Below are 27,567 nucleotides of genomic sequence, written 5' to 3'. Positions count from 1 at the left end.
TATTTTGGAGAGATTGGAAACCCAAACTGATCTACACGGACAAGTTCTGGCTTGGTTTAGATCTTACCTGTCGGAAAGATATCAGTTTCTCTCTGTGGATGGTTTGTCTTCTGACAAATCAACTGTAAATTTCGGTGTTCCTCAAGGTTCCGTATTAGGACCACTATTGTTTTCACTATATATTTTTCCTCTTGGGGATGTCATTCGGAAACATAATGTTAACTTTCACTGCTATGCAGACGACACGCAGCTGTACATTTCGGTGTTCCTCAAGGTTCCGTTTTAGGACCACTATTGTTTACACTATATATTTTACCGCTTGGGGATGTCATTCGGAAACACACTGCTATGCAGATGACACGCAGCTGTACATTTCAATGAAACATGGTGGAGCCCCAAAATTTCCCTCCCTGGAAGCCGGTGTTTCAGACATAAGGAAGTGGATGGAGGCGAAAGCAGAGACAAAGCAGAGATGCTAGTTCTAGGTCCCAAGAAACAAAGAGATCTTCTGTTGGATCTGACAATTAATCTTGATAGTTGTACAGTCGTCTCAAATAAAACTGAAAAGCATCTAGGCGTTACTCTGGACACTGATCTCTCTTTTGACAAACATATCAAGAATATTTCAAGGACAGCTTTTTTTCTCCATCTTCGTAACATTGCAAAAATCTGAAACTTCCTGTCTAAAAATAAATCCATGCTTTTGTCACTTCTAGATTAGACTACTGCAATGCTCTACTTTCCGGCTACCCGGATAAAGCACTAAATACACTTCAGTTAGTGCTAAACATGGCTGCTAGAATCTTGACTAGAACCCAAAAATGTGATCATATTACTCCAGTGCTAGCCTCCCTCTGATTTCAAGGTTTGACTGCTAACCTACAAGGTATTACATGGGCTTGCTCCTACCTATCTCTCTGATTTGGTCCTGCCATACATACCTACACGTATGCTACGATCACAAGACGCAGGCCTCCTAATTGTACCTAGAATTTCTAAGCAAACAGCTGGAGGCAGGGATTTCTCCTATAGAGCTCCATTTTTATGGAATGGTTTACCTATCCATGTGAGAGACACAGACTCGGTCTCAACCTTTAAGTCTTTATTGAAGACTCATCTCTTCGGTAGGTCCTATTATTGAGTGATGTCTGGCCCAGGAGTGTCAAAGTGAACGGAAAGGTACTGGAGCAACGAACCGCCCTTGCTATCTCTGTCTGGCCGGTTCCCCTCTCTCCACTGGGATTCTCTGCCTAAACCCTATTACAGGGGCTGAGTCACTGGCTTACTGGTGCTCTTCCATGCTGTCCCTAGGAGGGGTACGCCACTTGAGTGGGTTGAGTCACTGATGTGATCTTCCTGTCCGTGTTGGTGCCCCCCTAGGGTTCGTGCCGTGGGGGAGGTCTTCATGAGCTATACTCGGTCTTGTCTCCGGGTAGTAGGTTGGTGGTTGAAGATATCCCTCTAGTGGTGTGGGGGCTGTGCCTTGGCAAAGTGGGTGGGGATATATCCTGCCTGTTTGGCCCTGTCCGGGGTTATTGTCAGACAGGACCACAGTATCTCCCAACCCCTCCTGTCTCAGCCTCCAGTATTTATGCTGCAATAGTTTGTGTGTCAGGGGGCTAGGGTCAGTCTGTTATATCTGGAGTATTTTTTTCTCTCTCTCTCATATGACCTGAGCCCTAAGACCATGGCTCAGGACTACCATGCCTCAGGACTACCATGCCTCAGGACTACCAGACAGACCTGCTGTTTTGGACTCTCTCTCTACCGCACCTGCTGTCTCTAACTCTGAATGATCGGCCATGAAAAGCCAACTGACATTTACTCCTGAGGTGCTGACCTGTGATTATTATTATCTGACCCTTCTGGTCATCTATGAATGTTTGAAAATCTTGGTCATGTTCTGTTATAATCTCCACCTGGCATAGCCAGAAGAAGACTGGCCACCCCTCAGAGCCTGGTTCCTCTCTAGGTTTCTTCCTAGGTTCTGGCCTTTCTAGGGAGTTTTTCCTAGCCACCCTGCTTCGACACCTGCATGGCTTGCTGTTTTGGGTTTTAGGCTGGGTACAGCACTTTCAAATTAGAGCACTTTGTGACATTGGCTGATATAAAAAGGGCTTTATAAATACATTTTATTGTTTGATTGATTGACTTGGTCTTTTACCAAATAGGGCTATCTTCTGTATACCACCCCTACCTTGTCACAACACAACTGAATGGCTCAAACGCATTAAGAACGAAAGAAACTCCACAAATGAACTTTTAACAAGGCACACCTGTTAATTGAATTGCATTCCAAGTGACTACATCATGAAGCTGGTTGAAAGAATGCCAAGAGTGTGCAAAGCTGTCATCAAGGCAAACTGTGGCTACTTTGAAGAATCTCAAATATAAAATATATTTGGATTTGTTTAAACACTTTTTTGGTTACTACATGATTTCCATATGTGTTTTTTCATAGTTTCGATGTCTCCAGTATTACTTTACAATAGTAAAAATAAAGAAAACCCTTGAATGAGTAGGTGTGTCCAAACTTTGGATATATATATATATATACACATACACTACCATTCAAAAGTTTGGGGTCACTTAGAAATGTCCTTGTTTTCCATGAAAACATACATGAAATGAGTTCGAAAATGAATAGGAAATATAGTCAAGACGTTAATGATTTTTACTTGAAATAATAATTGTGTCCTTCAAACTTTCATCAAAGAATACTCCACGTGCAGCAATTACAGCCTTGTATATCTTTGTCATTCTATTTGTCAATTTGTTGAGGTAATCTGAAGAGATTTCACCCCATGCTTCCTGAAGCACCTCCCACAAGTTGGATTGGCTTGATGGGCACATCTTACGGTCAAGCTGCTCCCATGACAACAAAATTTGGTTGAGATCCGGTGACTGTGCTGGCCACTCCATTATAGACAGAACACCAGCTGACTGCTTCTTCCCTAAATATTTCTTGCATAGTTTGGAGATGTGCTTTGGGTTATTGTACTGTTGTAGGAGGAAATTGGCTCCAATTAAGCACCGTCCACAGGGTATGGCATGGCATTGCAAAATGGAGTGATAGCCTTCCTTAGATTTGTCTGTCCATAACACTTTTTTCCAATCTTCCTCTGTCCAGTGTCTGTGTTCTTTTGTCCAGTGTCTGTGTTCTTTTGCCCATCTTAATCTTTTGTTTTTATTGGCCATTCTGAGATATGGCTTTTTCTTTGCAACTCTGCTTAGAAGGCCAGCATCCCAGAGTCGACAATTCACTGTTGACATTGAGACTGGTGTTTTGTGGGTACTATTTAATGAAGCTGCCAGTTGAGAACTTGTGAGGCGTCTGTTTCTCAAACTAGACACTCTAATGTACTTGTGCTCTTGCACAGTTGTGCACCGGGGCCTCCCACTCCTCTTTCTATTCTGGTTAGGGCCAGTTTGCGCTGTTCTGTGAAGGGAGTAGTACACAGCGTTGTACGAGACCTTCAGTTTCTTGCCAATTTTTCGCATGGAATAGCCTTCATTTCTCAGAACAAGAATAGACTGACACGTTTCAGAAGAAAGTCATTTGTTTCTGGCCATTTCGAGCCTGTAACCGAACCCACAAATGCTGATGCTCCAGATACTCAACTAGTCTAAAGAAGGCCAGTTTTATCGCTTCTTTAATCAGAACAACAGTCTTCAGCTGTGCTAACATAATTGCAAAAGGTTTTTCTAATGATCAATTAGCCTTTTAAAATTAGAAACTTGGATTAGCTAACACAACGTGTCATTGGAACACAGGAGTGATGGTTGCTGATAATGGGCCTCTGTACGCCTATGTAGATATTCCATTAAAAAAATCAAACGTTTCCAGCTGCAATAGTCATTTACAACATTAACAATGTCTACACTGTATTTCTGATCAATTTGATGTTATTTTAATGGATACAAAAATGTGCTTTACTTTCAAAAACAAGGACATTCCTAAATATATCAATCATTATGGAATACATGCTGAATACATGCTGAAGGCAAGAAGGGTCATGTAACTTGTTCCCCAAGTGGGGGGGTCAACAGATTTGTTGCACCAGTTCCCACCCATGATACACCAGCAGAACAGCCAGAGGGCATTCTCTAGTCTCGATGGATGCCTTGAAAGTTGAAGTTTTTTTTCTCTTAAGAATCTGTAGGCATTTTCCATAATGAGCAGAAATATATCGTATTGACTATTTATATGTTTTACAGAAGAGCTGTAAAACCAGCGTTTCAGCGTGCACCGTTGACACAACATTGCAGTGTGCCCCCTTCACGCTGATCCCAGACCTGTGCCTGCGGGGAAAACTTCTATCCAGAACCATGTTTGCACATGCTTGGAGAGACACAGGAGAGAGACACAGGAGACACGGGGCTGTCCACAACAGATGTTTCACATTCAACACGTGTGGTGAGAGATAGCTACAGCTGTACCCTTAAATCATGTATGCAAATATTCCCAAATTAAGTTCAAGAATGCAGCGAGGGTTCACCCAGCGTTTGTGACGACGTAGCCCCATAAAACATTAATCAATGATGCAAACACAGACATAAATCAATTTCTATAGTTTACTGTGGCTCAGTTGGTAGAGCATGGCGCTTGTAACGCCAGGGTAGTGGGTTCGATTCCCGGGACCACCCATACGTAGAATGTATGCACACATGACTGTAAGTCGCTTTGGATAAAAGCGTCAGCTAAATGGCATATATTATTATATTATTATACTATGTTATTAGTTCCTTATTGGCCAAATGCCTCAAGTAAACATGATGGAGGGATGCTTTCATTCACACAACACTGTCCAAGAAACAGTGACATCAATCCATATAGTCCTGTGTAGTTCAGTTGGTAGGCACTTGCAATGTCAGGGTTGTGGGTTCAATTCCCATGGGGGACCAGTATGAAAACCTATGCACTCGCTAAACTGTAAGTTGCTCTAGATCTGTGTGTCTGTTAAATGCGTATAATACATAGTTGTTTTAATTAACTTGCCTTCAATGTCTAAGATATATTATTATTGACAAAGACCTTTTGAAATGCAATGCCCACATGTGCTTTTGGCAAAGGCCAACACTCCAGAAAAAGACTTCCTTTATTAGTCAAGAACATCAAAACCACAAAAAGCTAGACCGCATTTGATGCCATTTGGCACACGCTCTCTCCTGACTGACTTCATCAGGCTTATTATGTCTGTGTGTGTGGCGTTCAGGGTCTGTGTTGAATCGGGGAGATAGCCTTACCTTGTATGCCACCTGACAAAGCAGACACAACATGAGAGAATGGGGTCTACAGTTAATAAATACTGAGAGGAAGAAGGAAGGGGGGCGGACCTGAATGAAATCAGTGAAATGTAAATGGAGAGAAGATGAGTCACAGAAAAGAGGGAGATAGCGAATAAAGGAGAGGCATCAACAAACAATAAATATTCATGTTTTGCTCACAGTACCTCTGTGTGCTGTGTTTACATATTCAGCTTGAACCAATGCACACGGGAGAAACCATTATGGGAGGAATAGAGGGGTGCAAAGAAGGCTTAGGAATGTGCACCCATTGGCCAGTGGTGACCTTCGAAGGCGTTCAGTATAGCAGAATAATGTTCCCGAGTGGCGCAGCGGTCTAAAGGCATTGCATCACAGTGCTATAGGCGTCACTACAGACCCTGGTTCGATCCCGGGCTGTATCACAACTGGCCGTGATTGTGAGTCCCATAGGGCGGTGCACAATTGGCCCAGTGTTGTCCTTGTTAGGGTTTGGCTGGTGTAGACCATCATTGTAAATAATAATTTGTTCTTAACTGACTTGCCTAGTTAAGTAAAGGTTAGAAAAGTACATACGCTTCTTTCTCCTCTAATCAGGGACTGATTTAGACCAGGGACACCAGGTGGGTGATTCCCCTCTAATCAGGGACTGATTTAGACCTGGGACACCAGGTGGGTGATTCCCCTCTAATCAGGGACTGATTTAGACCTGGGACACCAGGTGGGTGATTCCCCCTCTAATCAGGGACTGATTTAGACCAGGGACACCAGGTGGGTATTTCCCCTCTAATCAGGGACTGATTTAGACCTGGGACACCAGGTGGGTGATTCCCCTCTAATCAGGGACTGATTTAGACCAGGGACACCAGGTGGGTGATTCCCCCTCTAATCAGGGACTGATTTAGACCAGGGACACCAGGTGGGTGCAATAGAAAACCAGCAGTGCTCCTCCAGACCACGTAGGGTCAGAGTTAAATAGCCCTGACATACTGGTTCTCTACTGGTGCATCAGGAACCACTGGTTGGTCATGGCCAGTCCCTCTTGGGTCACGACTAAAGGAACATGGTTTAGTGTATCTATATAGTCATTTAAGCCTGTTCAGCTGTAGGTGGGTCACTCATAATGCAGGAATTCTAGACAGCTGCCAATGATATAAGCAACATGAGCACCTTATTACTAAATACCTCCAAACAGACATTCCTTCATTCCCCTCATGATCACAGTTATGGCATTAGGTCAGCTCTCTCTCACCCTGCCAGCAGACAACATCTCATTCAGGCTGACTGTTCTCTGTGGCAGGTATACTGAAGCTCTTCTGTGGCATACCAGGGACTCAGAGTTGAAGGATCTTTTGAGAAGAAACATGAGGCTGCAGATTATTAATTCACTCTGAACAGGAATTCACTTTCTATCATTCACAGTTCGCTCTAAATTGGAGCCAGACAGATATGATACTTCCCGAGGACATGTCTATATAGGATGAAATACCTTATAAGCACTGAATAACGGACAGAAAAAGGGCCATCTTGGATCAAATAGCATCAGATGAAATCAGAACGGCTATTGTGCTGTACATTTTTCATCCTGCAATTTTATTTTCCAAACGGCCTGAGACATACTTGAGAATAATACCATAGAATAGACTCCATAAACGGTCTGTTCCTTCTCTGCTTTATGATATCAATCAAATGTATTTATAAAGCCCTTTTTTACATCAGCTGATGTCACAAAGGGCTGTACAGAAACCCAGCCTAAAACATCAAACAGCAAGCAATACAGATGTAGAAGCACGGTGGCTAGTTAAAACTCCAGAGAAAGGCAGGGAACTAGGAAGAAACCTAGAGAGGAACCAGGCTCTGAGGTGTGACTGTAGAAGTTAACCTTTGATGTGACCGTAGAAGGTAACTTTTGATGTGACCGTAGCAGGTAACTTTTGATGTGACCGTAGGTGACCTTTGATGTGATCTTTGATGTGACTGTAGAAGGTAACTTTTGATGTGACCGTAGCAGGTAACCTTTGATGTGACCGTAGGTAACCTTTGATGTGACTGTAGAAGGTAACCTTTGATGTGACTGTAGAAGGTAACCTTTGATGTGACTGTAGAAGGTAACCTTTGATGTGACTGTAGAAGGTAACCTTTGATGTGACTGTAGAAGGTATCCTTTGATGTGACTGTAGAAGGTAACTTTTGATGTGACTGTAGAAGGTAACTTTTGATGTGACTGTAGAAGGTAACTTTTGATGTGACTGTAGAAGGTAACTTTTGATGTGACTGTAGAAGGTAACCTTTGATGTGACTGTAGAAGGTAACCTTTGATGTGACTGTAGAAGGTAACCTTTGATGTGACTGTAGAAGGTAACCTTTGATGTGACTGTCGAAGGTAACTTTTGATGTGACTGTAGAAGGTAACTTTTGATGTGACTGTAGAAGGTAACCATTTAAGCACTGAGTCTTTTATCCCTCTTCTTGTTCCTATCTAAACGATAGACAGGAACAAATGTACCCTGCAGCCATCTTCAGTTCAAATTATATACTGCAACCTCATGACCAAGCTGTTCACTCCTGCCCTTAAGCACAGATCTAGGATCAGCTTATCCTGTCCAGTCCCTAACCTTAACCACAAGGGAGACAAAATAAAAACTGACATTAGATCAGAGTGTAGGGGCAACGTCACCACGCGGCCTCTTAGCATTCTCAGTAAGGAACATAACTTTTAATGGTGACACTCATTTCAAACAAAGGTAATTGGAAAGGGTATCACACAGCCACTCTCATCTCCTTCAGCCTTTTGCGTCATTCTTCCTTCAGGATGCATTTCAGATTCGCATAGACCACGAAGAGTAAACTACCCCCCCCCCCCAAAAAAAAATATTCCCAGGGCACATTTTTTTCATTACTATAATGAAAGAATAACAATATCGATGACAACAACAAAGTATCTTGAATGCAGCTCATAATTGAAGTCTGTATCAACAGAGTCTCTTGGCAGTTGGTTTAATGGAGGTAGACTTCGTGCCCATTGAATACAGAGAACTCAAGCTAAAACAGTGAGAAACCCGTGGAACTGTTACAAAGTAAATATGGCAGATTTATCAAACAGAATAATCACATTTGAAAGCAGACTTAAGGTTAACTTTAAACTCACAGATTTATTTATTTAATATTATTAAATGTAACCTTTAATTTAACTAGGCAAGTCAGTTAAAAACCTCTTGCCGCTCAGATCCCTTTAGCGGGATCATTTTCGTCTACATCCGGTGAATTGCAGGGCGCCAAATTCAAATTAAATTACTACAAATATTTAATTTTCATGAAATCACAAGTGCAATACACCAAAACACAGCTTAACTTGTTGTTAATCCAGCCGGTGTGTCAGATTTTTAAAAGGCTTTACAATGAAAGCAAACCATGCGATTATCTGAGAACAACTTTCAGCAGACAAAACATTACATACAGCTAGCAGCAAAGTAGATGGGTCACGAAAAGTCACAGAAGCAATAAAATGAATCACTTACCTTTGATGATCTTCATATGTTTGCACTCAGGAGACTCCCAGTTACAGAATAAATGTTCATTTTGTTCGATAAAGATTCTCTTTATATCCAAAAACCTCCATTTGGTTGGTGCGTTTTGTTCAGTAATCCACAGGCTCGTACGGTCACGAAGGGTAGATGAAAATTCCAAATAGTATCCGGAAAGTTCGTAGAAACATGTCAAACGTTTTTTTTTAATAATCAACCCTCAGTTTGTTTTTACAACAAATAATCGATAATATTTCAACAGGATGGTAGCCTTTTCAATAGAAGAGAGAAAGAAAAGGTCTCGCTCCCGGCACGCACGCATGCACAACTCTGAGGACATCTGGCTATCCACTGACGCGATGCGATCATTCTCGTTCATTTTTCAGAATAAAAGCCTGAAACTATATCTAAAGACTGTTCACACCTTGTGGAAGCCATATGGAAATGAATCTGGTTGATATCCCTTTAAATGGAGGATAGGCTTACAATGGAAAAGAGTAGTTTCAGAAAAACAGTACTTCCTGGATGGATTCCCCTCAGGTTTTCACCTTCCATATCAGTTCTGTTATACTCACAGACAATATTTTGACAGTTTTGGAAACTTTAGAGTGTTTTCTATCCTAATTTGCCATATTCTAGCTTTTGGGCCTGAGAAATAGGCAGTTTACTTTGGGCACGTTTTTATCCAAACATCAAAATACTTCCACCTAGCATAAAGAGGTTTTAAGAACCAAATTATTATTTACAATGACGGCCTACTCCGGCGAAATCCTAACGACGCTGGACCAATTGTGCGCTGCCCTATGGGACTCCCAATCACAGGCCCGGTTGTGATATAGCCTAGAATCTAACCCGGGTCTGTAGTGAGGCCTCTAGCACTGAGATGCAGTGTCTTAGACCGTTAAAATACTACCCTGCTCTTGTTACACCAGTTGTCCTGTGGTACACAAGTCCTAATTTAGCCTGCTTCCTTCAGCTCTGTACAAAAATACCTCTATTGTGAGGACTATCCCTTAATGTTTCCTGCAGGGTGTCTGTTTGAGTCAGACACAGAATCCACAGTGAGGTCCTGTAGTTTAAGAGAACACACAGGAAAGAGGTGGTTCAATTTGATCTCTGCTTATAAGCATTGTGGTTTAAAAAAAAGTCAGTTCCCTACTGAGCCGACATATGCAGCACAATCGTATTTATGGAAATGAAGGCTGTTCTGACAGGCATGGTGGTGGCTAGATATGTACCTGGGGCACACTTCCTCCTAGGTAGAACAGGATGCAGTGGTTTATCAAAACAGCAGAGCAGACACAGAGAGGTTGGGCTGCTCTCACACAGAGCTCTGAACACACAACTTGGGAGAATGTTGCCAGATCCTTTATTGTGGATTGATCTAACTAAACCTACTCAAATCGGTCACATACTAGGTTTGGCACCCTATTCCCAGAACGACCCTAATTGTCTTTCTCAGTTATCAGATACACTAGGGGGGAGAACCAGGTTGAAACCAGATGCTGCGAGGTGACCCTGGGATGCTGGGACAGACCACGTGAGGGAGTAAGGAACTGATCAAACTCGCCAGTCAGCAGCCAGACCAGCACCATCCGTAATGAAACCTAATTTACCATAATGACCTGCACGCTCAGAAAGCAGGTTCATCTCTATCCTCTAGCTTGCTCACACACTAAGGAACAAGACCCATGTACGCCAGCCTGCCTCTGCCTGACCACCTGGTTGAAAAACAGAGATGTGCTGCAGTGCATGAGTGATGACAGACAGAGAGGCAGTGATGACAGACAGATAGGCAGTGATGACAGACAGACAGGCAGTGATGACAGACAGTGAGACTGGCTGCACCGGAGGTGATTACTGTACTCCGTGGAGACTGTAAAAAAATAAACGTACCACACAATTTTACAAAAGCACACAGTCATTTTTTGGGAACACACACAACACTCAGGAGAACATAGGCACTCACCACAAACACACACATTACATTTTAATCATTTAGCAGACACTCTTATCCAGAGCGACTTACCCCAGTGTGAGTACACACATTTTGGTACTAAATGTCATAATGCCCTTAATACAGGTCCCTGGATACCCAAATCTTTATAATGAGCCATTACTAAACATATTGTAATTCTATGAAAACACAGGATCAGAATGGGCCACATGATAGAGTAGATCTGTCTTTAAGGTTCCTACCTGCTGTGTGGCCTAGTGAATAAAACACGAAATACATGTGTTCATATGGAGAAACACTCTGAATGGTAAAACTGACCAGAGAACAGAGGAGCTTAATGACAGTGTCGAGTATATAGTAGAGAGACGGACGGAAGCATGTGTCTACACACACACACACACACACACACACACACACACACACACACACACACACACACACACACACACACACACACACACACACACACACACAGAGAGAGATTAAAGCGAGTACATAGAGATGCTAATGTAAAGCTAGCAGCATCTCCGGATTACCCTCAGAGCTGATAATCCTGTGTGTCCTTGGAGCCCTGTGCAGCCCTCTCAATGACACTGAGCACAGATGCAGTGTAAGCGTGCACACACACACAGCACATTTACCCTCAGCCATAGACAACCAGATGCTATGCCACACACACACACACACACACACACACACACACACACCCTCAGCCATAGACAACCAGATGCTATGCCACACACACACACACACACACACACACCCTCAGCCATAGACAACCAGATGCTATGCCACACACACACACACACAGCACATTTACCCTCAGCCATAGACAACCAGATGCTATGCCACACACACACACACACACACACACACACACACACACACACACACACACACACACACACACACACACACACACACACACACACACACACACACACACACACACACACACACACACTTACCCTCATTCGCTCTACCAGACACACAGACGCTCCAGCAGTCAGTAGCTGATGTAATGGGGATACAGTCCAGACAGTGATTGTATATTCCCATTACATCTGCGTGACTGTGGTCGTACATAGTACGTACACCTATAAATGAGAGATGGGCAACCACGGTCAGAACACAGATCTTTTCCTGCATGTAGGCTACTGCACTCTGCTGCACACGCAGACAAGGACAGAATGACAACACAGATCTTTTCCTGCATGTAGGCTACTGCACTCTGCTGCACACGCAGACAAGGACAGAATGACAACACAGATCTTTTCCTGCATGTAGGCTACTGCACTCTGCTGCACACGCAGACAAGGACAGAATGACAACACAGATCTTTTCCTGCATGTAGGCTACTGCACTCTGCTGCACACGCAGACAAGGACAGAATGACAACACAGATCTTTTCCTGCATGTAGGCTACTGCACTCTGCTGCACACGCAGACAAGGACAGAATGACAACACAGATCTTTTCCTGCATGTAGGCTACTGCACTCTGCTGCACACGCAGACAAGGACAGAATGACAACACAGATCTTTTCCTGCATGTAGGCTACTGCACTCTGCTGCACACGCAGACAAGGACAGAATGACAACACAGAACACAATATGGCGCTGTGTAAAAACTGGAACATTGTAATAAGGCTCAAAGACGAGGACTGAAATAGCTGCTGCTGAGCCGGTAGGTGTGGTATCATGGCAACTAGAGGCTCAGGTTTGATGTCACAGCAGATCACCATGGCAACCGGCCCAGATCGCCTGTCACAGCGTGAGGTCAGTGTTTCTATGGAAACACACCAGCTGAGCAGTAAGCTGCTGCCCCCCTCTGCTCTGAGTGAGCGAACAGGAACGGGGACAGGAAGAGAGTGAAAGAGGGGGGAGGGGGAGGGAGATAGAGAAAGGGGGAGGGAGAGAGCAGAAGAGGGAATGGGAGTGAAGAAGGGGAGGGAGATAGAGGGGGAGGGGATAGGGAGTCAAGAAGGGGAGGGAGAGAGAGGGGGAGGGGATAGGGAGTCAAGAAGGGGAGGGAGAGAGAGGGGGAGGGGATAGGGAGTGAAGAAGGGGAGGGAGAGAGAGGGGGAGGGGATAGGGAGTCAAGAAGGGGAGGGAGAGAGAGTAAGAGAAAGATGCATATTCAGAACTGCCTGTAATAGTAGTCTACTCACAGGAACAGGCAGCCAGCAAACAGGAACAGGCAGCCAGGACACAGGAACAGGCAGCCAGCCAGCACACAGGCAGCCAGCACACAGGAACAGGCAGCCAGCCAGCACTCAGGCAGCCAGCAAACAGGAACAGGCATCCAGCAAACAGGCAGCCAGCACACAGGAACAGGCAGCCAGCAAACAGGAACAGGCAGCCAGCAAACAGGCAGCCAGCACACAGGAACAGACAGCCAGGACACGGGAACAGGCAGCCAGCTAGCAAACAGGCAGCCAGCACACAGGAACAGGCAGCCAGGACACAGGAACAGGCAGCCAGCCAGCACACAGGAACAGGCAGCCAGCAAACAGGAACAGGCAGCCAGCAAACAGGCAGCCAGGACACAGGAACAGGCAGCCAGCCAGCAAACAGGCAGCCAGCAAACAGGAACAGGCAGTCAGCAAACAGGAACAGGCAGCCAGCAAACAGGCAGCCAGCACACAGAAACAGGCAGCCAGCAAACAGAAACAGGCAGCCAGGACACAGGAACAGGCAGCCAGCCAGCACACAGGCAGCCAGCACACAGGAACAGGCAGCCAGCAAACAGGCAGCCAGGACACAGGAACAGGCAGCCAGCCAGCAAACAGGAACAGGCAGTCAGCAAACAGGAACAGGCAGCCAGCACACAGGAACAGGCAGTCAGCAAACAGGAACAGGCAGCCAGCAAACAGGCAGCCAGGACACAGAAACATGCAGCCAGCCAGCATACAGGCAGCCAGCACACAGGAACAGGCAGCCAGTGCACAGGAACAGGCAGCCAGCACACAGGCAGTCAACACACAGGCAGTCACAGCACACAAGAAGCCAACACACAGGCAGCCAGCGCACAGGAACAGGCAGCCAGCACACAGGAACAGGCAGCCAGCACACAGGAACAGGTGCTGCACGTGGTCAAAACGAACACATTAAACAGAGCATTACCTCTAAACTACAAGCATCTTGGCAAACACACATGTAGAAACATAACCTTCATTGCACACAGACTGCACACCACATAATCATTCACGGCAGTGCACATCCACAATACCTGCAGCAGCAACATGTCTGTGTTTGGACTTAAAACCTGCGTTGTTCAATTACGTCATAGAAGCCCGAAAATTATTACATTATAAGATTTGATCAAATAACGGCCATGGCTTCTCTGCAGTGTCCCGAGATTATATCAAGGCTTAAGGAGTTCCATAGCTTTGCAAGGGGCGCCATCAGGTGGGGAAAAGGGGGAACTACCTGGACAACATTATAACTGCACCACGTCATAGAACAAAGACTTGTTGTTTGAGAACAAAATAAATTCCGATTTGAATTGGGGGGGGTGCAAATTTATAAATAGTTGTGTTTCGGAGGATGCACGACTCTCGGGCTTCGTCTGTCCTGAGTCCGATGTGACAAGACTGTAACTACCAATTGGAAACCACAAAATTGGAGGAGAAAAAAAGGGGTAAAGAAAATATATAATTATTACCCACCCCTACTCTACAATATTCAGTTCGTTTTTAGCATGTTGAGCCAAAGCAGACACCCTTCCAAAAATACCACTTCCCACTTACGATTTAAGAAGCTCATTGGTGCCCTTGGATGAATGCAAATACAAAGAAACTAATGGGAGATCTGTACGTGATTACATCTTGCTAGAGGGACAGTAGAATGGATTGTGTCATAACAGGAGTACTTTATCAAATAGGACCCCCCACCACCACTGATATAAGGTTTGTTTTGCATTCTGCGCCTAAGGGAAACTTCTTATATCCAACATAAAGAAAATATACTATAGATGACTTCTCTCCCTGTGAGGGCACATAACCACAACCAGATGAATAGATGAATAGAGTTATGTTATTTAGGCCACAGGGGAAGAGCAGTGGGCCCAGGTTCAGAAGCTGATGTTATAGGGTAGAAAATAAAATAAAAACTTGAAACTGAGCTCAGGTGCATCCTGTTTCCATTGATCATCCTTAAATTGTATTTCCAACTTGATTGGAGTCCACCTGTAGTAAATTCAATTGATTGGACATTTTTTTGGAAAGGCAGACACCCTTCCACACCTGTCCTTATAAAGGTCCCACAGTTGACAGTGGATTCCAGAGCAAAAACCAAGCCATGAGGTCGAAGGAATTGTCCGTAGAGACAGGATTGTGTCGAGGCACAGATCTGGGGGAGGGTACCAAAACATTTCTGCAGCGTTGAAGGTCCACAGGAACACAGTGGCCTCCATCATTCTTAAATGGAAGAAGTTTGGAACCACCAAGACTCTTCCTAGAGGTGGCTGCCCGGCCAAACTGGGTAAACGGAGGAAAGGCCTTGGTCAGGGAGGTGACCAAGAATCCGATGGTCACTCTGACAGAGCTCCAGAGGTCCTCTGTGGAGATGGGAGAACCGTCCAGACGGAAGACACTCCTCCGTAAAAGCACATGACAGCCCGCTTGGAGTTTGCCAAAAGGCACCTAAAGGACTCTCAGAACATGAGAAACAAAGTTCTCTGGTCTGATGAAACCAAGATTGAACTTTTTGGCCTGCATGCCAAGCATCAAGTCTGGAAGAGAGAAGGCACGGGTCATCATCTGGCCAATACCATCCCTACAGTGAAGCATGGTGGTGGCAGCATCATGCTGTGGGAATGTTTTTAGTGGCAGGGACTGGGAGACTAGTCAGGATCGAGGCAAAGAAGTACAGAGTAAAGTACAGAGAGATCCTTGATGAAAACCTGTTCCAGAGCGCTCAGGACCTCAAACTGGAGCAAAGGTTCACCTTCCAACAGGACAATAACCTTCAGGACACAGCCAAGCCAACGCCCAGCCACAGCCCGGACTTGAACCTGATCAAACATCTCTGGAGAGACCTGAAAATAGATGTGCAGAGACGCTCCCCATCCAACCTGACAGAGTTTGAGAGGATCTGCAGAGAAGAATCGGAGAAACTCCCCAAATACAGGTGTGCCAAGCTTGTAGCGTCATACCCAAGAAGACTCGAGGCTGTAATCGCTGCCAAAGGTACTTCAACAAAGTACTGTGTAAAGGGTCTGAATACTTATGTGATCAACTTTCAACGCTTCTCCACTGGGATTCTCTGCCTCAAACCCTTTTACAGGGGCTGAGTCACTGGCTTACTGGTGCTCTTCCATGCAGTATTTAGGAGGGTTGCGTCACTTGAGTAACTGACGTGATCTTCCTGTCCGGGTTGGTGCCGTGCCGTGGGGGAGATCTTCGTGGGCTATACTCGGCCTTGTCTCAGGATGGTAGTTGAAGATATTTCTCTAGTGGTGTGGGGGCTGTGCTTTGGCAAGGTGGGTTGGGTTATATCTTGGCTGTTTGGCCCTGTCCGGGGGTATCGTCGGACGGGGTCAGAATGTCTCCCGACCCCTCCCGTCTCAGCCTCCAGTAGTTATGCTGCAATAGTTTGTGTTGGGGGGCTAGGGTCAGTCTGTTATATCTGGAGTATTTCTCCTGTTTTATCTGGTGTCCTGTGTGAATTTAAGTATGCTCCCTCTAATTCTCTTTCTCTCTGAGGACCTGAGCCCGAGGACCATGCTCAGGACTACCTGGCCTGATGACTCCTCGCTGTCCCCAGTTCACCTGGTCGTGCTGCTGCTCCAGTTTGAACTGTTCTGCCTGCGGCTATGGAACCCCGACCTGTTCACCGGATGTGCTACCGGTCCCAGACCTGCTGTTTTCAACTCTCTATAGACACTGTTAATGATCGGCTATGAAAAGCCAACTGACATTTTACTCCTGAGGTGCTGACCTGTTGCACCCTCTACAACCACTGTGATTATTATCTCACCCTGCTGGCCATCTATGAACATTTGAGCATCTTGGCCATGTTGTTATCTCCTCCCGGCACAGCCAGAAGAGGACTGGCCACGCCATCATAGCCTGTTTCCACTCTAGGTTCTGGCCTTTCTATGGAGTTTTTCCTAGCCGCCATGCTTCTTCTACACCTGCATTGCTTGCTGTTTGGGGTTTTAGGCTGGGTTTCTGTACAGCACTTTGTGACATCAGCTGATGTAAGAAGGGCTTTATAAATTTGAGTTTGTCTAAATATGTTTATTTTTTTCATTATAGGGTGTTGTGCCAACTGAAGGAAAAAAAAACAATTTAATACATTTTAGAGTAAGGCTGTAATGTACCAAAATGTGGCTAAAGTAGAGAGTGGATATTTTCCTAATACGCTGTAGTTCCCATCTGTTTTTTTCACCAGTTGGCTGAACATGGACCAGAACTCCAGTATTTTTCCTTCAGTTTGTTCTCCATCTTTTTAAACAGGAAGCCAATTCGGTTTCACCACTTATTTCCACGACTCATTTTCTCATGCCTCCCTTGTCCCTCTGCAGACATACAGTAAGCAATAGGTTTGGAACATCGAATGGCAATTAAACGTTTATATTTTAAAAATCACTGTACTGAGTAACAATACATATCTTATCGTGAGGTCCCTGGCAATTCCCACCCCTACTATATGACCCACATTCACAGGCTGATGTCATACAGGCCAGAGGCAGAAAGCAAAAAACGATTTAAAACGGGACAAAAACGAGTCCATGTGTAGGCTACTTGTGCATTTGGAACGTTCATGTTTCCATTTTGAAAATGTTCCTTCTCGTTTATGCCTAACGAACACAGCCCAGGATTAAACATCAGTGCATGTGTTAGTCAACAACTATTTATATGTTCGATTCCCAAGGGGAGGATACGGCAGCAACACATTCACTCCATTAAAAGGCCACTGCAGATGTACAGCTAAAGATCTCCCTAGTACAACAGGCCGTACTGTTATCCAATACGTCTGTTTCCGTCATGGGATAATTTCATTTCTCAGAAAACCTGAATGTGGACAATAGCAAGCAATTTTGCAATAGTATTACATAATGTGTTTTTTCCCCCAAAACAAAAACATACACGTAAAAAGGTTTTGAAATTAAACGTACTGTCCCTGTTTATTTTCAGTCACGTCAACAGTGAACAATGTATTAACACTTAGAAGGGCAAAGCCTTTTTGTCAGCTCCAAACTAGTGGATGGAATCATTTTGGCAGACCCTTGATCGCCACGAGGAGTAGTACCTTTCCCCAGCAGAGCTGCATCAGATAATATGGTCGTGTATGAAATAACATGGCCGTCATATAACGCAACGAGGGCAGCTGGTCCCTGCAGTAGTTTCATAGAAAACAAAGAGGACTTAAGTCATTATTTAACACTTGATGCACCAAGGCTGAGTTTAGAACAGCAGCCCAATTCAGATATTTGCTCTATTTGCTCTTTTGACCAATCACACCAGATCCGATTAATCAAAAGACCAATTAGTAAAAAAAAAGTTAAAAAAGATCAGAATTGGGCTGCCTGTCTAAACGCAGCCCAAGAGCCTAGTCCTGCTGTTCTCAACACATGTACACAAACACATCTAGGGATTAGACAGAACAAGCAGGATTCCTACAGCATCATCTACACAGCTTAATGTTAACGAAGCACCTGATTATGTTGTTATAGGCGGGTGCCATTTGGTTTGATTCCACAAAACACTATTGATTCCAAATCCCAGTATGACATCATCCCTGCAGGTTCCATCTGCACCTAGCCATGTCAGACCACTAGTCCCAGAGGTTTACTGTACAGAGTCTTCTTCAGAGAGATGGTAAACCACCTGGCAGTAGATGTAGCCTCAGACCGGTGGAATGCTAGAGGCCTCTCAAAAGCCTACTTCTTTCCCAGTGATAGACTGAAACGGAAGCAGAGAGGGGGGTTGCCCGTGTTAATGATACATAGTATTCTTTATAGTCCTTTCCTAAAAAACTAAAAGAGGATTCACAATAAGGCAATCACAAGGGGAAAACATATCAGCAATTTCAGCATTTCTTCAAGGCTTTGACAAGACACTAAGTCCAGTAAACAGGTCATCAACACACAATGGACAGGGTTGCAGACGTGTTTCTGAATATATCTCATGATGGTTCGTCTTGCCATTATTGTCAACTGTATAATAATTTAAGATGTATATGAGTTTTGAATGACTGGCGTTTTTGCACCAGGCCTGTGTCTCCGTTTCTGTGAACCGCTACACACGGACACTAAAGATCCTTGGCAGCATTAAGAGAAGAGGAGAATTACTTCAGTGTGGCACAGATCGTCTGACCAGAGTCATTCTCATTCCAGTGACCAGGCAAAGCAGTGAGATGGAGAGCAAAGACCAGGGTTGTGTTCAATTAGCGCACACCGTAACAAAACATGCTCATGTTTTGTAAGGAAAACTAGCGTTTCTTGTTGGATAGTCCTTCCCTGTTTTCAGCCTGTCGTCTTCCATTTACGTACCTAATGAACACCCTCTGGTGGTCATAGGTCAAAGCTGTGAAAATGACACGACATGCACACTGGAGGGAATGTGAGAAGAGCAGTCATAACGGTCATGGTTTTGCTAAAAATCATGTTCTCTTAGAGCTAGCATAGAGCCGCTTCACAAAACACTCCAGAGCAACTTTAGGGAATGCCTACTTTTCCCACAGGTAATGTGATAGAGAAGGAATGCCTACTTTTCCCACAGGTAATGTGATAGAGAAGGAATGTCTACTTTTCCCACAGGTAATGTGATAGAGAAGGAATGCCTACTTTTCCCACAGGTAATGTGATAGAGAAGGAATGCCTACTTTTCCCACAGGTAATGTGATAGAGAAGGAATGCCTACTTTTCCCACAGGTGTGATAGAGAAGGAATGCCTACTTTTCCCACAGGTGTGATAGAGAAGGAATGCCTACTTTTCCCACAGGTGTGATAGAGAAGGAATGCCTACTTTTCCCACAGGTAATGTGATAGAGAAGGAATGCCTACTTTTCCCACAGGTGTGATAGAGAAGGAATGCCTACTTTTCCCACAGGTAATGTGATAGAGAAGGAATGCCTACTTTTCCCACAGGTAATGTGATATAGAAGGAATGCCTACTTTTCCCACAGGTGTGATAGAGAAGGAATGCCTACTTTTCCCACAGGTGTGATAGAGAAGGAATGTCTACTTTTCCCACAGGTAATGTGATAGAGAAGGAATGCCTACTTTTCCCACAGGTAATGTGATAGAGAAGGAATGTCTACTTTTCCCACAGGTAATGTGATAGAGAAGGAATGCCTACTTTTCCCACAGGTAATGTGATAGAGAAGGAATGCCTACTTTTCCCACAGGTAATGTGATAGAGAAGGAATGCCTACTTTTCCCACAGGTAATGTGATAGAGAAGGAATGCCTACTTTTCCCACAGGTAATGTGATAGAGAAGGAATGCCTACTTTTCCCACAGGTAATGTGATAGAGAAGGAATGCCTACTTTTCCCACAGGTAATGTGATAGAGAAGGAATGCCTACTTTTCCCACAGGTAATGTGATAGAGAAGGAATGCCTACTTTTCCCACAGGTAATGTGATAGAGAAGGAATGCCTACTTTTCCCACAGGTAATGTGATAGAGAAGGAATGCCTACTTTTCCCACAGGTAATGTGATAGAGAAGGAATGCCTACTTTTCCCACAGGTAATGTGATAGAGAAGGAATGCCTACTTTTCCCACAGGTAATGTGATAGAGAAGGAATGCCTACTTTTCCCACAGGTAATGTGATAGAGAAAGAATGTATTTTCCCCCCAATATCGCCATTGATTTCCCCCAGCACCTGTAATGCACGACACAGTGTGCCAAACTGTGGATGTGAACACTCACGTCAGAGCTAACCCTGTTTGAGGCAACGACAACAAGCCATCTGGGTAGTGGTGAGCCATGCAAGAAAGGACAAAAGCCAGACGAGGACATGATGTTGCGAGAGTGAAGCTAAGAGAAACATACTTGTTAAAAGAGTCGTCTTGAAGGTTGAGGACCAGGTTGTCGGCGGAAAGGTACACCTTGTTCTGGGACGTTGCCACCTGAGACAACATAACAGACAAAACACCCCGTTGAAAACACAGTGTCACAGAGCTAAGTCTTTGTAGCAGCTCCTAGTACGAGGGTAAACAACCATCGTTCAGTCCTATTGCCTCAGAAAATAACAGAAGATAGCGATATAACCAGCTAACTGCACTGTGGGTTACCATAGCAATGAGAACCAAACAGCCACAACAAGAACAGGCTGCTAAAAATGAATGACCCCATTCTGACTGGAACAATAAGATCAAAAGTTGAGTAACGATTTCCTCCTAAATGAATGAATGTAGTAGTGATGAGGACAATAACGCCATTGATCTCCAAATTCCTTTATACAGGAACAAGGACACGATTACAACTCACCGTCTTAGCAATGGCCTGGGCAGCTCTGATTCGTCGAAGCTTCAGGTATCCAGGATTCTTCGTCACTGCTTGTCCCAACTACAACACCAAACACACAAGAGCCATAATGAAGGAATACTTCATGAAATTCACACGTGTCAGAAGTATTACAATGTAAATGTACTTTTAAATCCGTCTGTCTGCATATTTTTCAAGACATGGCATATGAAGGTGAAGTGAGAGACCCGATGGATTGGACCATACTTTTCTCGTCCACCATCTTGGGAAAACACGTGTATATAAATATAACACGTATCAACCAATCCTCCATCGTTAACACAACGGACAGGTCACATGCTCTATTATCTAAATGTTGAAAGCTTGTGGGCGACAGAGACACAAAATGGTGCAGTTTGAGGTCATGTGGCAGAGATTGATGCAGGCGCTGGAGATGGGGGTGTGAGCAGGTGGGTCTGGGCAGGGTTATGTAGTTGATGGGGGTGTGAGCAGGTGGGTCTGGAGATGGGGGTGTGAGCAGGTGGGTCTGGGCAGGGTTATGTAGTTGATGGGGGTGTGAGCAGGTGGGTCTGGAGATGGGGGTGGGCAGATGAGTCTGGAGATGGGGGTGGGCAGGTGAGTCTGGAGATGGGGGGTGGGCAGGTGGGTCTGGAGATGGGGGGGTGGGCAGGTGGGTCTGGAGATGGGGGTGTGAGCAGATGGGTCTGGGCAGGGTTATGTAGTTGATGGGGGTGTGAGCAGGTGGGTCTGGAGATGGGGGGTGGGCAGATGAGTCTGGAGATGGGGGGTGGGCAGGTGAGTCTGGGCAGGGTTATGTAGTTGATGGGGGTGTGAGCAGGTGGGTCTGGAGATGGGGGGTGGGCAGATGAGTCTGGAGATGGGGGGTGGGCAGGTGAGTCTGGAGATGGGGGGTGGGCAGGTGGGTCTGGAGATGGGGGTGTGAGCAGGTGGGTCTGGGCAGGGTTATGTAGTTGATGGGGGTGTGAGCAGGTGGGTCTGGAGATGGGGGGTGGGCAGATGAGTCTGGAGATGGGGGGTGGGCAGGTGAGTCTGGAGAGGGGGGTGGGCAGGTGGGTCTGGAGATGGGGGTGTGAGCAGGTGGGTCTGGGCAGGGTTATGTAGTTGATGGGGGTGTGGCAGGTGGGTCTGGAGATGGGGGTGTGAGCAGGTGGGTCTGGAGATGGGGGTGGGCAGATGAGTCTGGAGATGGGGGTGGGCAGGTGAGTCTGGAGATGGGGGGTGGGCAGGTGAGTCTGGAGATGGGGGGTGGGCAGGTGAGTCTGGAGATGGGGGTGGGCAGGTGAGTCTGGAGATGGGGGGTGGGTAGGTGAGTCTGGAGATGGGGGGGTGGGCAGGTGAGTCTGGAGATGGGGGGTGGGCAGGTGAGTCTGGAGATGGGGGGGGTGGGCAGGTGAGTCTGGAGATGGGGGGTGGGCGGGTGGGTCTGGAGATGGGGGGTGGGCAGGTGGGTCCGGAGATGGGGGGTGGGCAGGTGGGTCCGGAGATGGGGGGTGGGCAGGTGAGTCCGGAGATGGGGGTGAGCAGGTGGGTCTGGTGATGGGGGGGGGTGAGCAGGTGGGTCTGGAGATGGGGGGGTGAGGTGGGTGGAGATGGGGGTGAGCAGGTGGGTCTGGAGGGGGGTGAGCAGGTGGGTCTGGAGATGGGGGGTGAGCAGGTGGGTCTGGAGATGTAGGTGAGTCTGGAGGGGGGTGAGCAGGTGGGTCTGGGTAGGGTGATGTAGTTGATGGAAGGGGGTGTGAGCAGGTGGGTCTAGACAGGGTGATGTAGTTGATGGAGGGGGGGTGTGAGCAGGTGGGTCTAGACAGGGTGATGTAGTTGATGGAGGGGGGGTGAGCAGGTGGGTCTAGACAGGGTGATGTAGTTGATGAGGGGGGGTGAGCAGGTGGGTCTAGATAGGGTGATGTAGTTGATGAGGGGGTGTGAGCAGGTGGGTCTAGACAGGGTGATGTAGTTGATGGAGGGGGGGTGAGCAGGTGGGTCTAGACAGGGTGATGTAGTTGATGAGGGGGGTTGTGACGTAGTTTGGGTGACGTAGTTTACAAGAAAAAAAGGAATTCATATACCACGTTAAGTCAAAAAAAACAATTGTCGACCAGAATAATCTGGTTTTAAGTCATGTGAGGAAGAGGGAGCAGATTGTCTAGAGGTTGTGGTGAAGATAATATGTTACCATCTTGGCAGGTTGTAGTGAAGTTAATGTGTTACCATCTTGGCAGGTTGTGGTGAAGTTAATGTGTTACCATCTTGGCAGGTTGTGGTGAAGTTAATGTCACCATCTTGGCAGGTTGTGGTGAAGTTAATATGTTACCATCTTGGCAGGTTGTGGTGAAGATAATATGTTACCATCTTGGCAGGTTGTAGTGAAGTTAATGTGTTACCATCTTGGCAGGTTGTGGTGAAGTTAATGTGTTACCATCTTGGCAGGTTGTAGTGAAGTTAATATGTCACCATCTTGGCAGGTTGTAGTGAAGTTAATATGTTACCATCTTGGCAGATTGTAGTGAAGTTAAAGTGTTACCATCTTGGCAGGTTGTAGTGAAGTTAATGTGTCACCATCTTGGCAGGTTGAAGTGAAGTTAATGTGTCACCATCTTGGCAGGTTGTAGTGAAGTTAAAGTGTTACCATCTTGGCAGGTTGTAGTGAAGTTAATGTGTCACCATCTTGGCAGGTTGAAGTGAAGTTAATGTGTCACCATCTTGGCAGGTTGTAGTGAAGTTAAAGTGTTACCATCTTGGCAGGTTGTAGTGAAGTTAATGTGTCACCATCTTGGCAGGTTGTAGTGTTACCAAGGTTTAAAGTTAATGTTACCATCTTGGCAGGTTGTAGTGAAGTTAATGTGTCACCATCTTGGCAGGTCACCATCTTGTGAAGTGAAGTTAATGTGTCACCATCTTGGCAGGTTGTAGTGAAGTTAATGTGTCACCATCTTGGCAGGTTGTAGTGAAGTTAATGTGTCACCATCTTGGCAGGTTGTAGTGAAGTTAATGTGTCACCATCTTGGCAGCCTCTGCCTCTCCCTCTGCCAGAATAATCTGGTTTTAAGTCATGTGAGGAAGAGGGAGCAGATTGTCTAGTGAAGTTAATGTGTTACCATCCATGTGTCACCATATTGGCTTAAAGTGTTACCATCTTGGCAGGTTGTAGTGAAGTTAATATGTTACCATCTTGGCAGATTGTAGTGAAGTTAAAGTGTTACCATCTTGGCAGCCTCTGCCTCTCCCTCTGCCTGAATAATCTTGTGTCTCTGGTCCTGTTTGGCTTTCTCCACGTAGAACTGGGCTCTCTGGGCCTCCTGTTGGGCTGTAAAGACACATAGGCTGTGTTTTAAAACCCAATGCATGTTCTCACACACACACACACACACACACACACACACACACACACACACACACACACACACACATATGTATACAACCAACACATACAAGTACACATCCACAGATACCCATTGTCCCCCCCTCCTTACAATGGCTACGTACCAACTTGTTTGGCCTCTACGGCAGCAGTATACTCCCTGCTGAAGCTCAGCTCTGTGATGGCCACATCGTCCAGGATGATGTTGAAGTCTTTGGCTCTCTCAAACAGCTCCCGGCGAATCAACAAGGACACCTACAGTAGACCCAGGAACACGCCAGAATCATAAAACACCGCCAGGGAAAGCCTAAACATATGCAGGAGTTCACGTGTCAATCTAATGCATGTACATTTTTTTTAAAGCAGAGACTGGCAAAGTACACAACCTTGGTCCCGTATAATCCATCACTCCTGTGTGGCAGTACCTGTGCTCTCTGAGATGAGCTGTAGTCTACCTGTGCTCTCTGAGATGAACTGTAGTCTACCTGTGCTCTCTGAGATGAACTGTAGTCTACCTGTGCTCTCTGAGATGAACTGTAGTCTACCTGTGCTCTCTGAGATGAACTGTAGTCTACCTGTGCTCTCTGAGATGAACTGTAGTCTACCTGTGCTCTCTGAGATGAGCTGTAGTCTACCTGTGCTCTCTGAGATGAGCTGTTGTCTACCTGTGTGGCAGTACCTATGGTCTCTGATGAACTGTCGTCTACCTGTGCTCTCTGAGATGAGCTGTAGTCTACCTGTGCTCTCTGAGATGAGCTGTAGTCTACCTGTGTGGCAGTACCTATGGTCTCTGATGAACTGTAGTCTACCTGTGTACGAGTCCCTGTGCCGTACCTGTGCTCTCTGAGTAATGAGCTGTGAGGCATTGAACTTGGCCACCACGCTCTTTAGCACCTCGTTGACAATGGAGGGTAGTACTCTCTCGTCATAGTCTTTCCCCAACTGCTGGTACATGGCAGGCAGGTTGGCGGCCACAGGACGAGACAGCACACGCAGCCCAATGTTTATCATCTGCAGATCTACACAAGGGAAACAGAGACAGGGAGAGAGAGACCGGGAGAGAGAAGAGTCACAGGGCTGTATCCCAACTGGCTGTGATTAGGAGTCCCATAAGACGGCGCACAATTGGCCCAGCGTCATCCGGCTTCGGCCGTCATTGTAAATAAGAATATGTTCTTAATTAACTGACTTGCCTATTTAAATAAAAGGTTAAAACATTACATCTTTACTGATCTGCTGGACATAATGTATTGGTCTACATGCGTCCATCCCTCCATTTCTGCCATCATGTACCTTTACTTCCAGTTAGTGAAGCGATCTTCCTGGGCCTGGCTCTGATGTCATAGATGATTGGGTACTGGATCCATGGTAACCTGAAGAACAACAACAACTGTTCAGTTACAATATGGTCATGTGAATTCAGTTTTGTTTCAAGTTGGAGCCTACCGAACATGACGACCCTGGCTTCATGATAAACCCCGGAGACAAGAGTCCAACAGTGTACCTGAAGTGCAGTCCCTCAGCCAGCACTGTGTCCATCTGCATCCCCCCAATTCTGTTGAAGATGATCGCTCTCTGACCTCCATCCACTGGGAACAAACCATTTCACACAACATTAGAGGGGTGCACTCATGATTGTGATAAGTGTTACCCATTCCACTACCAGAGGTTAAGCATACCCGTGAATGTAGCCTCTTTGACGCCATAGGCCAGAGCTCCAGCACCAATGAGCAGCTTGAGACCTATCCCTGCTCCCTTGCCCCCCGCACCAGACATACGACCGGCCAGGTCCCGCAGATGTGTCAGGAAGCGCTGGGAAGACAGAACAAGGACGTCATGTTAAGCATCTGACAGAGACCCTTTCTCCACAAATGACTACATGGCTTCCTCTACAGTTGTTCATTTATTAGGCCAGTAATACATTGAGCGATTTGGAGGGTTTCTTGCGATGGTCCAGATATTTAACACCCCTCCCCCATCTGGTGGCCTTGAGGGGTACTTGTGTCCAGGACAATGCCTGCCATTCATATTCACCTCGAATATTCTTGACCATTTATAACAGAACTGGATTGGGCAGGTCAATAAGTAATGGATGTGCATGTAAACTGGTCACGTTAACGTTTAAGCAGCACTTAAATCCATGTATTCCACGTAGAAACGGGTAGGCAAATGACTTGCATGTGTGTTGACATTGAATGAATGACTTGGAATTTGTTGGTTCTGCTAACTAGTTATATTTTGGTAACTGCCTGCTAGGCTCGTCTGTTATTCCAAATACCAATATGTTCCCATACTTCAGAAAGAAGCTAGCTATGTTTAACTAGCTAGCAAATATGAACAAAATACATTTAAGTTAGCTAGCTTATTAGCATCTGATGCAACGTGAGACCTGGCCTGTTTCTAGCTGGTTAGAGAACTGTTTAGCTAAATTGGCATCGGCAAACCTTAGCTTTCAAATGGAATCTAAAAATATATATACTTGCTATATTTGATAGCTAGTTGTCAAGCATTGCAGAGAGGATATGAGTCTTAACTACCAGCGTAGTTAGCCAGTTAACCATAACTAGCTAACGTTAGTTATTAGCTAACCTGTGCTAGTTATCTCCATCTCCTCTCAAGCATAGCCTGTAAGTCATAATATATAACACACGTGTCTGAAATACAAACAGCGTCTACAAGCTGACACTATAACAATTATTTATTCCCTGTCTATAGTAAGTATGGTTGGTAGCTATTTTAAAATACTCACGTTGGGCTCTTTATTCGCCATGCTTGCAGTGCAGTCGATATCCAAGGTCGTCACAGACAACTTTACTCATTCAGGCGAAAGGCTTTCTGGGACTTGAAGTTCACTGCAGCTAAAATGATATAACTGACATGTGGTGGGCTAGGCTAGTCTGCCCACGGGTTTATTGAAGTGTTGAGTGGCTTAGTCAAAAATATGCATGAATGTTTAGTTCTAATTTGCATACAGGTGCCCCATGCCTCATACACTAGCCAAGT

The 27,567-nt window shown here is 45.6% G+C and overlaps 1 protein-coding gene and 3 long non-coding RNA genes across 7 annotated transcripts; 3 read left to right on the top strand and 1 right to left on the bottom strand.

The window, feature by feature from the left end:
- Window positions 1-17,848: 17,848 nt before the first annotated feature.
- phb2b (prohibitin 2b) lies at window positions 17,849-27,481 on the bottom strand. The gene is made up of 10 exons (XM_052464651.1): window positions 27,314-27,481; window positions 26,244-26,376; window positions 26,069-26,153; window positions 25,858-25,937; window positions 25,399-25,583; window positions 24,690-24,819; window positions 24,407-24,510; window positions 21,192-21,269; window positions 20,754-20,830; window positions 17,849-18,657 (listed from the first exon to the last, which is right to left on the bottom strand). The coding sequence occupies exons 1-10, from the start codon at window positions 27,332-27,334 to the stop codon at window positions 18,636-18,638; spliced, it is 915 nt and encodes a 304-aa protein (XP_052320611.1). The 5' UTR covers window positions 27,335-27,481; the 3' UTR covers window positions 17,849-18,635.
- LOC127907944 (uncharacterized) lies at window positions 19,358-20,740 on the top strand. Of its 3 annotated transcripts, none has more exons than XR_008065631.1 (3): window positions 19,358-19,476; window positions 19,515-19,628; window positions 20,029-20,740. It is a non-coding gene; the product is annotated as an uncharacterized LOC127907944 (long non-coding RNA). The 3 variants fall into 3 exon arrangements; XR_008065629.1 differs by adding an exon at window positions 19,807-19,844 and having other exon boundaries at window positions 19,391-19,628; window positions 19,953-20,740; XR_008065630.1 differs by adding an exon at window positions 19,734-19,771 and having other exon boundaries at window positions 19,391-19,628; window positions 19,953-20,740.
- LOC127907946 (uncharacterized) lies at window positions 21,618-22,316 on the top strand. The gene is made up of 3 exons (XR_008065633.1): window positions 21,618-21,751; window positions 22,108-22,178; window positions 22,259-22,316. It is a non-coding gene; the product is annotated as an uncharacterized LOC127907946 (long non-coding RNA).
- Window positions 22,896-24,278, top strand: LOC127907943 (uncharacterized). 2 transcript variants are annotated; one of them, XR_008065627.1, is made up of 3 exons: window positions 22,896-23,773; window positions 23,809-23,983; window positions 24,110-24,278. It is a non-coding gene; the product is annotated as an uncharacterized LOC127907943 (long non-coding RNA). The 2 variants fall into 2 exon arrangements; XR_008065628.1 differs by having other exon boundaries at window positions 22,945-23,000; window positions 23,047-23,983.
- Window positions 27,482-27,567: the final 86 nt, after the last annotated feature.

Source organism: Oncorhynchus keta, chromosome 1 (assembly GCF_023373465.1).
Source record: "Oncorhynchus keta strain PuntledgeMale-10-30-2019 chromosome 1, Oket_V2, whole genome shotgun sequence".
NCBI classification, from domain to species: Eukaryota; Metazoa; Chordata; class Actinopteri; order Salmoniformes; family Salmonidae; genus Oncorhynchus; species Oncorhynchus keta.
Note: the sequence above shows the minus strand (reverse complement) of the source record. Positions and strands in the feature narration are given on the sequence as shown.